Source organism: Ostrinia furnacalis, unplaced genomic scaffold, assembly GCF_004193835.3.
Source record: "Ostrinia furnacalis isolate ACB-3 unplaced genomic scaffold, ASM419383v2 OfSCF1435, whole genome shotgun sequence".
Classification (NCBI taxonomy): Eukaryota; Metazoa; Arthropoda; class Insecta; order Lepidoptera; family Crambidae; genus Ostrinia; species Ostrinia furnacalis.
This window is the reverse complement of record NW_021131674.1, coordinates 146,096-159,251: the sequence shown is the minus strand read 5'-3', so window position 1 is coordinate 159,251 and position 13,156 is coordinate 146,096. Positions and strand designations below refer to the sequence as shown.

At 35.6% G+C, this 13,156-nt stretch overlaps 1 protein-coding gene across 3 annotated transcripts; it reads right to left on the bottom strand.

Moving 5' to 3' along the window:
- Positions 1–2,547: 2,547 nt before the first annotated feature.
- LOC114352762 (RNA-binding protein EWS) lies at positions 2,548–13,140 on the bottom strand. 3 transcript variants are annotated; one of them, XR_003655884.1, is made up of 10 exons: positions 12,789–13,140; positions 12,412–12,614; positions 12,140–12,256; positions 10,798–11,002; positions 10,370–10,474; positions 9,621–9,695; positions 9,309–9,440; positions 7,414–7,559; positions 3,045–3,130; positions 2,548–2,659 (listed from the first exon to the last, which is right to left on the bottom strand). XR_003655884.1 is itself a non-coding variant. In XM_028304475.1 (9 exons), the coding sequence occupies exons 1-9, from the start codon at positions 12,881–12,883 to the stop codon at positions 6,859–6,861; spliced, it is 1,089 nt and encodes a 362-aa protein (XP_028160276.1). In that variant the 5' UTR covers positions 12,884–13,139; the 3' UTR covers positions 5,334–6,858. The 3 variants fall into 3 exon arrangements, 2 of the variants coding, with proteins under 2 accessions (XP_028160276.1, XP_028160275.1); XM_028304475.1 differs by lacking the exons at positions 2,548–2,659; positions 3,045–3,130 and adding an exon at positions 5,334–6,869 and having other exon boundaries at positions 12,789–13,139; XM_028304474.1 differs by lacking the exons at positions 2,548–2,659; positions 3,045–3,130 and having other exon boundaries at positions 5,334–7,559.
- Between the last annotated feature and the right edge of the window lie 16 nt (positions 13,141–13,156).

Sequence of the window (13,156 nt, the reverse complement as noted above, 5' to 3'; positions counted from 1 at the left end):
TATTATTGACTATTAAAACAACAATTTAGATAATGTAAATTTATTCTTCAATTTTAAGAGTATCCCACATAATATACAAATTGGCATTTAGTCAAGTCACTTTGTATTATAACTCTCACCAAACGACAATTTCTTAATGGATAAATCCTGAAATTTGGTACTATTTATTATTTATTTGTTATGTACTATATTATTTACATGTATAAAGATGTAACTGTGCATATTGAAAATTATATATTTGATGATTTTTTATTTGAGACTACCTTAGCGTAATAAAAAATATTTAAAAAATACTTTTGTTTTATTCAATTGGGACATTTCAACTCGATGTAGGTAGAGATGGGTAGTGGGTAAAAACCTATTTCACCCGATTGGGTTTAAACTGGGTGATTTGGGTAAAAACCCGGTTTTTACCCATTATCACCCATTCTTTCAAAATTCAAAACAAAAATAGCGTTTTTTTAAAGTGAGAAGTGGTATTTGTTGCTAAGGGGGCGTTCTAGTGTTACGTAATGCAATCTGGGGGGAGAGGAGGTCTTGAAAAACGTTACAATGTGTTACAGTGGCGGAAGGGCGGTCGATTTCAAGTTTTCAAGCAGAAGTACTTTGTAGTTGCGTGTTGTTATTTGTAACGTTATACCGTAATGTCATCAAAGAGAGAGTTTGGCATCTTTGGCATCCCCCCCTCCATGTCCTTGCCATGATCACAAATTATTGTGTTCCTACTAAATTTCTTTTAAATCGGTTCAACGATTCTTGAAATAACACCATTTTATAAAATAATTGGTCACAACATCATAACGTGATCAATTTTACGATTTGGCCACGATATAAATGCATATTAGTGTTAAATTTGACTTATTACTTATTAATCAATAAACTTAAATGAGAAAAATTCAATAAAAATAAAGAAAAGATACCAATTGAAATAATTATAAAATTATTTGTTTTCACCCGGTGTAAACACCCACGGGTGGAATGAAACGGGTTTTTACCCTCATGTGGGTTTTTACCCGGGTGGAAACCCATCTCTAGATGTAGGTAGCACAAAAAAAAAGTTAGCACTGTTATTATTTAATTGTGAAAGAAAATACGAGTCTAATATTTTGTCATCTAGCCTATTGGCTTAGATTAATAATACGGTTTTATTAATCTAAGCCTATTGGTAACAAAACAGTAAGGCCCTTTTCACACGTCCCGGTTGCCGGCTAACCGGCGCTGGGTACCCGGTCGTGAAGTGTATGGGCATGCCGGATTAATGACGCCGGAACGTGTGAAAGCTACGTACCATTCCCATACGCTTCACCACCGTATTTTAACCGTAACAATAACATTAACCTGTGCTTTGTGTATGGAGTGAAAGATTTTTGACGTGTATCAATTTATCAAAGGACATCATCCATTTTGGTCCAAAATCAAAAGTGCCGGCCAAAAAATAAAAGTGCTGTAGTCTGATAGAATATGTCCGCCTTAGCATTTATTACTATGGCACCAAAGCTGTAGCACCACTGTGCATCGTATTCGTAGTATTTGAGTTCTAAAAATATATGAAACGACTGACTTTGATCTCAAATACTACGACGCACAGTGGTGCTACAGCTTTGGTGTCATAGTAACAAATACTAAGGCGGACGTATTCTGTCAGAATACAGCACTTTTTTTTTATTGGCCGACATTTTTGATTTTGAACAAAAAATGTATGAATCGTCGATGAATTTTAGATCTCAAATACTCGACGCATAGTGGTGCTACAGCTTTGGTGCCATAGTAACAAATGCTAAGGCGGACGTATTCTGTCAGAATACAGCACTTTTTTTTTATGGGCCGACCCTTTTGATTTTGAACAAAAAATGTATGAATAGTCGATGACTTTTAGATCTCAAATACTCGACGCACAGTGGAGCTACGGCTTTGGTGCCATAGTAACAAATGCTAAGGCAGACGTATTCTGTCAGAATACAGCACTTTTTTTTGTTGGCCGGCACTTTTGATTTTGGACCAAAAATATATGAAACGTGGATGATGTCCTTTATTTTTAAAGTTAGTTGGTGCAACTCAACCTAAGTGCCGGCCCCACAAAAATCGAGTTCGGAGACATGGCAGACCCGTTTTTTATTGAATACTGCTGCTGAAACGGCTGAGGGCTCAAATTTAAAGTTTCCGGGCACATTTACACCACCAGATAGGGGCTTTTTCCACTATTCCCCGTTGACAATCCCCGTCAACGGGGATTAGTGAACTTTTTGTTCACTATTCCCCGTTATTATAGTTCTCAGTGTCTTCATTTCACATCATAACGGCCTTGGCAATTTGGCATAGATCATAGCTAGATTAATGTTTCATCAAAATTCGTTCAGTACTAGTTTTTGCGTGAAAAAGTATCTTAGTTATCCTACACTGGGCCTAGGCGCAGACCATCGATTTTTCGTCGGCCGATAGTTCAGTCGGGCAGTTGATCAGTCAGTATAGGCATGTATGGAAGTGCGCACATTACACGGTCTGCGCCTTGGCTAAACATGTGATAATTAATAAATAAACATACACCGATATAAGTCATTATCATTTATTCAACAAAATAACAAACAAAAGTCGAGACTATTGTTTCGGAAACATGGCATCGCGTTTCTGTAAAGCACTTCGACTGGATTTTGAAGAGTACCTGAAAAATAAAATCAAATCAGACAATGTAAGTTCTTCCTATCCTACAAGATTTCATCTACTATTTGTTATATTCTGTATCAATCGTCATCAAAATTCAGCGTCATCAGTTGTGACCACCATCATAAGGCAAACTAGTTTTATTACATACAGTCTGTGCTCATCATGGATAATAAAGCAGTACTTAGTAGGCTTTATGATAAAGCGGTAGTTAGCTGTTCAAATATGTAGTAGTGTCCACAGGCCTACTTTGCAAAATTCATTTAATTGGCGCTATCGATGCGAGATCATGACAGTGGTTAAATATTTCAAGGATAATTAACTAAACTAATTCTTTGGTCTAAACAAGTGAACAATTTTGATTTTGGCTTTTTGAAATTACATACCTTACTATCACGGCTAATCGCTGCAGCATTTCACAACAAGTCCTTAATTTCACTCAAAGACTTCATCAGGATATTTTATCCATATTCTGAAAATTAAACAAATATTTAAAACAGTTGCCTGAAACACATACAACCACCACTAATTCTAGTTAATGAATAATATTAAATCATTGACTAGAATTGACAGTGGCAGTGAATTGTAAATCTGCGTGTGCAATTAGTAGTTCTATTCCTGTGTACTATCTGGGATTATTTGAATAATTATGTAAGCTTGTTTCTACAATGTAAATCTAATTACTTTGTTCTAGTAAAAAGTAGGGTCAGTGCGTAAATTTTTTTGTCATTCAGTATGTAAGTAGATAAGCGATATGCCACTTTTATCTTTGAATGACTGTTTCATTCTCTTGGTCCAAAATTTGCAAATTGTATACCTGCCGTTTGTGTTCGTCTTATTCTTCTAAATTTCTTGCAGTCAAAATGATTATTCTACTTTTGTGATTATTTATCGGAAAAAACGTCAATACACCGGAATTGCAACCTATGCTATTGATATTTCATCTGCTGTTTCTTATCTTTTGTATCCTTTCCATGTCTTAAATATTAATGGTGTCAATAAAGCTCGTCCTTATCCTATTATCATTTTATGTATACCTGCAAGGACACCCTTTACCTACTTATAATACTTATGTATACCATACACATAATACAATTACCACCTACCACCGTTTCTTGCCGTATAAAATTGATATTTGGCGCACTGACCCTACTCGGTTCCATCTGATTTAAATCTACTACACAGGAACTTATTTTCTATTAATTAGTAACCTCACATGGGGTAATTCTGGTACCGAAAAAATAACATCTGTTTGTTAACTTAGCAATTTATAATGAAAACTAGCGTATACGCCAATTGGTTTGGCCTCATAGATTTGCTTGAACCAGAATCACCCATAATAGATGCTTATCCTATATCAGTTACTTTGCATCGTTTATAATTTTGTTTATACTTGTTGTGTTAATACAACAAAACCTTTAATTTGAAGATATTATTATCATGTATCATTCATGGTCATCATTGATATATTCATACTGTTTATTATCTTTTGATTTAATTAAATTATTAACCTTTCGATTTAATTAATTTTATAATAAAATTAAAACTACGTAATGTTATGTTCTTTATAGTGACATCATTAATGATGCTCTCATGAAATAAGATAATAATTAGCTATATGAACTTCTGTACATGTTCTTGTGTGGATTTTTAAATCTTACTTTAATACTTTAAAATAAATATAAATGTTCATTACCTGTTACCATAATATCGTATGTACAACGTAATCTGTTACCATTATTATAATATTTCTTCAATCCTTAGATTAAGTTACCTGAAAATAACTGGAGCTTCATTGTTAATGATGATTAGTATCATCGTTTGCATCAGTAACTATCTCAACTACGATTTACCATCAACCATCATATTATTTCCATATCACGCTTCTTATTGGTAGGTCGGTAGGTACAGGGTTGCCAACGAACATGTTTCAGATATACGATATAGTACGATCTTTACGAATTGAAACATCTTTTAGGTATTGTTTCAGTCTTAGTTTTGCCTTAAAAATTATAATCTTTTCAATATAATTAAGTAATATACAATAACATTCATATTTGCCTCATAATCTCAATATTTTTGCGACACAATTCTTAACGGCTAATTTTAGTAGATAATATACTTTATATCGATAACAAGTAGGAATGTCTGATTAAGCCAGGTACTAAGATGCCAAAGGTGGTTCTTAATCATGTTGTGGTTCCGCGAATGAGATACAGAAATCTCATGTGGGCCAGAACAACTACCTAATTACATAATATAAAACCATAAAGGTTTTTTCATCATTTGGAATATGAACCCAGTTTTAGCAAACTTATTCATATTTTAAATATTATTATATTAGTGCATAGCACAGAATAGTGAGATAATCATTGCCAATACATTAAGTGTTAGCATTTTATTTACTTACTAGCGGTCGCCCGCGACTTTGTACGCGTGGATCCCGTTTTACCCGCTTAGGGGTTAAATTTTGCAAAATCCCGTCTTAGTGAGCAGCTACGTTCTAAAAAGAAATCCCCATGAAAAATTCGCGACTCCTAGCACTTGTAGTTTTTGAAATTTCGTAATGAGTGAGTCAGTCAATCAGTGACCTTTCGCTTTTATAGATATAGATTTATTATGGCATACACAACAGGTAACAATCAAGGGATACGTAGGTACAATTTTTTGTAACTTATCTTATAAACTTGTGTATTATGGTTTTTCCAAACATTTATTTAAAACGAAGTGTCCATTTCCTACAAAAGCTGGTACCTATCTAAATATGTACTTATATTAGTACAGTCGATAGCACGTCAACGTAAACACTGTGGTATCTTACGTAGTTGCGATAAGGGCGACTTTGCAACGAAAATGTATAGTCTGATGTGCTGCCGTCTGTACATAGTACAGTACCTACAATCCTATGTAGTATTTTATTGCAATTGAAACTTAAAATAATGTGTTTCTTTCTTTAACTTTTTACTTACTAGCAGATATTAATCTGCGAATATTGTTAAATACTTTGTACACTTTGGATTGCGAAATTAAGTATAAAAATTATCATATATTAATTACTGGATGTCTTTTATACCACACCTACCTAAAGTTGGCAACCCTGAATACCTGCATTTCTCTGCGTCCTTTACATAAAGTGTACTGAAAACATTGAATGTCCAATTATTAGTCATGCTTTACTATGTCTTAAATGTTAATACTGTTACTTTATGTACCAAAAATATTCCTCATTTGTAATAAATATGTACCAAAAAACTATTAGTACTGCAACTGCACAATGTTCTCTCAGGAAGAGCTTTTTCTTGATAAAATTGCCATAGAACTGACGATCACATATTAAATTGAAATCAGTATTCTCCATAAATAAAAATATCTGATAGGTTAACCAATATTGGCTAATGGCTAGTGAAATGATTCTGTCAAAGGCAGGTGATGTGCCTAAAATGGATTTCATGCCATTTTTAAACTTATAACTGCATCTCTAAATATCTTGCTACTGTGACCACAACTTTAGTCATATTAAATAATTATGAATTTATAATAATACCACAAAATTATTACCTTGGAATTCCATCAGATATCCTTGCCAACACATTGGCATACTTATAACGATAGCTGGATATGTAATAAACCAAAATGTATGATTGTAATCATACAAAAATAAATTTACACTCAATTTATATTCAATATTATTTATTAATATTCCTTAATAATAGCTATTTGTCATACCATTTCGTGTGACTACGTGAGAAAATTAAATGTGATTTTATCAACCAAATAAAATTATACACAGTATATATCTTTCACAAGTTTATTACGAACTTAGTGTCTATTAAAACATTTTGGTACCTACCTATACCATCATCATACTTCAATAAGAAAATTTGCATTTTATTACAATGTGTAATATTCTGTTTTAATAAACAACCTGGTCACTGAGATATAACATTAAATACTATAATTTCACACTGGACACAATCTTAAAACATTTTCATCCCATAATAAGTCAAAAGGAGTCTAATCTTGTCATTTCACAATCTCTGCCTACAGTTCATGAAATTTGTGTATTCTTCATTCATACCTAGCACTCATATGTATAAACTTTAATTCTTAATGTAATTGCTTCAATATAATTGATCCAGCTATTTTTATTTCGAGAGTGTGGTATTAGATGCAAATCATATTCTGTTTTAGTTTAACAGATCACCAACTGCCTGTAATGCAAATAATTATATAGAAGATTTCTGTATTTTGTTAATACTGATTTATAAAAACTTACCTACTTATAACTAATTTCAAATAATATAAGTTACTAGAACAAACCTAATTTTATATTGATTAAAGTAATCATTGTCAATGTTTTCTTAAATAGATCTATATTGCTTACTTATGCATCATCACTATGCACTATAAAATAATATCATTTTTCTTTGTTTAATCATTTAGTTCTAATAAATACTTGCAATGTGCAAGATTGTTTTAAGTTTTTACCACATTCAAACATACAGATGTATCTGAATTGTTTATTGCAGCAAACTAATAATGATTCTATAATCATACCTAGTAATTATGGTAATAAATTACAGTAACCTAAGGTTTCCTACTAAAATTCGTGTAATCATACAAATGCTGACACGACATAAGTAACGATACACTACAGTAATTCCTAGCTTTTAATTAGTTAAAACTAACTTCTGAATATGTTTGACATGACTGTGTAGTCGGTAAGTGTTAGGGCTCAATATTTCCCGTACTTACCACCATAGTTGTTGGAATATTGCGGCTGTGATTGCTGGTAGGAGTTGTAGGAGGGTTGCGAATACGAGTCGTAGGCGGGCGCGGCGCCGCCGTACGCCGCCTCGCCCGCGCCGTAGCCCGCGTCGCCTGCTCCTCCCGCGCCCCCGCTAAGTAAACAAACAAAATGGTTTATTGATACACTAGCTTTTGCTCGCGGCTTCACCCGCGTGAAATTTAGTGCCACAGATTCGCATAAATTATAGCCTATATGTTAATCTGGGTTACAAATAATAATACTGTAAAGTTTCAACCAAATCCGTTCAGTAGTTTTTGCGTGAAAGAGTAACAAACATCCACACAAACTTTCACCTTTATAATATTAGTAGGATATTAGTATCACTGAAAGGGCACACACTTATGTGTCAAGTAACACGACCAGTCAATAAAATCTCCATGACTCATGACTGTGTATCGGCGTGGCTTAAGGCGTCACGATATCAAGCTTAGAACCGCTCCATGGGGGTAACAGATTTACAAATGTACTTTGATATTGATGTGCATTGGGGTATTTCGCCAAAAATGGTCAATTTTTCCTAATTTCCTTGGTACGAAATATATTTTTGTTTTTAACTATTTTTAGTTTACCATTGTATTAAGTAGCAAAAACTAAGCTAATGTATCTAAAAGGGGTGTCATAATTCGTTTTAGAAATAAAGTTATAAGGTCATGAATTTTTGGTAGCCAAGGAAATTATTATAAATATGTTTTTCTCTAAGTTTTCTTCTGTGGTTTGCTTTCTTTTGTTCGATCCATTTTTGTGTACCTTCGCAAGCAAACATACCAATGAATATTGTATCATTACGACCTTTTTACACAAATAAGGAAGATAAATTCAGTAGATTGAATTAAGAGTTAAAAACAAGTTGTTCTATATCTATTCTGATACCCATTTCTTTAAATGTAAATATTAAACTTATTCCAATAAAGAAATACTCAAAATTTGACTTTACGCCGAATTAAAAATGGTCTTTTATAATTTCCTAGGCCATTTTATGCCACGGAAAACAAGGAAATTAGGGCCAAAGAAATTAGATTTATGCCTAAAAGACACCACAGACAAAAACCTATTTACCCTATGCATTTACTATTTAAATCATGGGTTTACCCCTACAGACACTACATCTGTTTAAATAAACAATAAAATTAATCCATTGTTTAGCTACAAAAAACCGTCCAAAGAAATTGACTTTTTAGTAAACAAAAACCCAAGGAGGGACCTACTTATGCGATTTGTCGCGAAACTGATCAACGAAGTACTGTCCTGCCTCGATGGCCTCTTGGGACGAAATGGCCGAGTGTAACGGTGCAGTGCATTACATTCTAAGTTCTTTCGTTTCGTTACTACAATGGCCGAAAAGAAGACCCAGGGAAATTATACTTTTGACTCGGACAAGAACTTAACTTCACTTTATTTCCTTCCTTTAAGTATTTGACATTTAAAGATTTTATTTTCTGATAGCCAAACGTTTCTCAAATATAAAGAGAGTGCTATTAGAATGAAATTACGCTTCAATTTGTTATAATGTGCCTTCATTTTGGCAAACAACAGTAGTGGACATAACAAGGAAATTAGAAAACCGACTTTTGATTAAGTTTTTCTACGGTATTATTTGTAGTTTCTGCTATTGTAATAGCAAAAACAAATAAAACTTTTGATTAACTTTCCCATAAAAATAGTTTTATACATATAAATATAAAAAAACATGTGTTCGCCTGCCTGGACACAGAAAATTTACTGTTTCGGCGAAATACCCATTGAAACAAAAATGAAGTGATTTTTCACAGCATGTACATTACAGTAGCAACAAGTTTGTTTTATATCACATAATGAAGACAATGAACTGAATTTGACTTACCCATAAGCATCGTTTTCGTAGCCACCTTGGCCACTAGTGGAATAGCCGTATCCCCCGGAGCCGTAGCCACTGGAGTTGTAGCTCGAGGCCTGTGCTGTGGCGGGCGCGGAATAATTGTTGCCCTGATATGAACTGCAGAAAAAAATCTTATGTAAAAATCTCATACTCTTCCAAAAAATAATACTAATAGTAAACAAGATTCAGAGTTTCTACAATATCTGCATTTGTGTTTCAGACGGCAATTCCTATATGAGAGGCTCATCATGCTGTTTTTTAAATAAATAAAAATGTAGTTTAAACTTTGGTACATACCTTGAACTGTTATTGTATGAGGATTGAGAGTAGGGATCCGCTTGTGGTGGTTCATATGGCTGGTAACCAGTGTGTCTGAAAAAGTTCATTCCTGTATATTTATCTGCACAAGTACATAAAATAATAATTAATAGAACTTAATTGTTATCAGATATAATCACATCGTCATGTTTGTATCAGACGGCACATTCCTATCATGATTCAGGTTCATCATTTTTAAGTAAAATTGGTGCTACTGAGTAATTAACGAGTCACACCAACAGTAGTACAGTAGAACGCCGATTATCCGAATTAATTGGGACCGGGGTTGATTCGGATAATCGGACATAGACTGGTAATAAGGAAAAAGCGTGTTAAAAACGAACTGTCACACATAGAATCAACTTTATTAACAGTGTTTACAGTTGTACAATAACGCTCAGTTGAAATATATCTAGACTCCTGCGACTTCTCACTTGTTACAACAAAACAAAACAAAAATTACTTGGTTTTAATTTTTTATATTACGCTTAGGACCGATTCGGATAATTGGCGATTCGGTTAATCGGCGTTCGGATAATCGGCGTTCTACTGTATATAAAAACGCATTTACAATATTAGTAGGATAATGCTTATTTTACTTGATACCATTACTTGTGGAAACTATGTTGCAAGTGTGCTAATAATAAACCATGTTAGTCTGACTCATTACTAAAGTTTATTTAACGTTTTTTTTATGGCGATTAGTAGGGAAATGATAATGTACATACGATGGTGGTCCATAGCCATTGGACTGTTGTGGAGCGCTGTGCGACTGCTGGGCTTGCTGGTATCCGCCCTGTGATGGCCTGCCACCTCCTCGCGGGCCATCAAATCTGCGCAATAGATTATAGATCTTGCTTGTAGTTAGTACATACATCAGTGGATACAAAAATAAAACTTAATTTGAAGGACAAAAAGTTGTTTCTTATTTCTCCTACTTAAAAAAGTGACAATACAATGTAGTAAGCTAAAGTCCAGTCGCCAAGCAGATAGAATTTCGTACAACGACCCCGAGCTACTCATCCGTCGCACAGTGAGTGTGCGAGCGCGACAGCAATTTAATTACGCGCGAGCGATAAGGATGGGTAGCTTGGGGTCATTATTGTTCGAAATTCTATCTGCTGGGTTACCGAACCTAACCTCTGACTTAACTTACCGTCCGCGTTTCGGTGGTCCACCAGGGCCACCATGTGGAGGACCACCTCCTCTCTTGAATGGGGGCGCTTGCTGCTGTGGGGCCGGAGCTCCTTGGTGTGAGCCGCCGGCGGGCGCTCCACGCGGCGCCATGTTGGGGGGGCCAGACGGCGGCCCGCCCTGCGGCCCCGGGCCACCCTGACCAGGACCTCCACGGCCCCCACGACCTAGTTAATGTGAATTTTTAGTGAAATGTAAAGCAGTGAAAATATCTTCTTAACCTTTAACCGACGACGTGATATTTTTGTCACGCCGTCTGCGACGTGCGGTCTGTGGGACCGCTATACTGTTTACTCAAAAAATAATCATTTTTTGTGTAAAAGTATATTGATTTTATATTTTTTGAGAACATTATAGTATTACAAATACACATACATATAATTTGTGAGGAATCAATGTATATTAATTATTTAAATATGGCTAAAACTTTTTTGACCCATAATTTCATTGAAATAACACTAGAGCTCAATAATACCTATATAACTTGTAAATTTTAATCAAAGCAAGAAAAACTATATTCCTTCCTAAATATAGTGAACATAATGAATAAAATAAAAATAAATGACACGTACATTACATGCACAAAAAAAAATTTGACTTAGGGTAAACATTAGGCACCAACAGGACATTTTTTTTACCGCATGCCAAGCATTTCCGGTATACATAGGTAACACCTGTAAGATAATTTCGTTTTCAATTTAGGTGGACTAAAATGTACGTCTTTTTTGTAGCTGGTGCAATGACATCAGGCTGATTTGGCATGTCAGAGCCTAGAATACATGTCACTGTTTGCTTTACCACCCATTTCGCAGTAGGTATTTTTATTACAGACTATCATCTTTTACATAATATTATGTCCAAATATCAATATATCATTAGGAAATGTCTTTTCCTAGGTTGTGGTGGCCCAGGATCCATCATTTTTACGAAAAATGAGTCGTCTTAAACAAAAACGCAAGTTTTAGTAGGGTACAAAAATGTCACGTAGTCTGCGACGTGCGGTCCCACAGACCGCTGTTGAACTTTAAATCGAATTATCTTATTAAAACTGCCCTCATTGATGTAACCACTATCTGTAATGGCGTTTGGGCAACTAAACTCGAAGGTACTGAGACGCTCGGGACATGGGAGTAAGTAGAAATTTGCAATCCAGAAATTTTAAAAACCGGAGCGGTCTGTGAGACCGCACGTCGTCGGTTAAAGGTTAAATAAAAATAACTTTGCTGTAGCCTCAACTGGTTTATCGACACACCTTTACAATAGACCTGACATTATTTAATTTCACAATAAAATCGGTTACATACCTCGCATTGGCATGCCACCACGGCCGCTTCCTCTATCTCCCCTCTGTCCAAAATCACCACGACCTCTTCCGCCACGACCTCTCATTCCACCTGGTCCTCCACGGTTATTGAACCCTCCTGGAAGTTTAGTCTTAGTGTTATATTTAGCACTAGTATGTTATTGAACATGAGTTCATGTATGGCAGAGAATTCCAAAAAATTGCCATATCTGTTGCATTATAAATAGAAAATAAATTATTAATGAATCCATATGAAGATACTAAAAATCTTACTTTGAGGAGGAGCACCTCTGGACTCAATAGTGGGGACTGGGTGCGGGCCTGGACCTTGAGGGCCAGGAGGGAAGCTGCGCCCGCCTCGGTCACCACCGCCGCCTCGCATCGGGCCACCGCGGAAACCGCGCGGTCCACCACGTGGTGCCATGCCCCCTCGCGGAGGGCCGCCGCGGCCACCTCTCATTCCTGGACCGCCGCCACTACGGGACACAAAACTTTTAGTTGACATTCCAGTCTTATCTATGACAACGATGTATACCTACACAAAAATGCAGATCAAAAACCAAATCACCGACTACAAACTGGGCATAACTATTAGCAAGGACCTAACCTACAATATTTGAACAGTAAACTTATGATATTGTTCTACTTACCGTCCCCGCATATCGAATCCTCCTCGTCCTCGCATATGACCTGGAGGACCTCCGCGTCCACCGCCACGAAAGCCACGGCTTGGTGGGCCTTCCATGATAAAACTGACTACTAAAAATCGAAGTAGAACGCTTAAATCACCAAAAAAACTATCTCTTATTGATTACATAAAGAAATTAATACATGTAGATCTATTAGTACAATCGCGTAGTAAGTAGAAGCAGTAAAAGAAACCTATTCCGGCATCAAAATTCACGCAAGCGTCAAATTGAAATGCCACATTCCACAAAGCACAAATCGCAAGAAATCGCACAACAAAATGGCCGCTGCCGCTCGGCCGTCGACCAAAAAACAATCTGACCTCACTAGT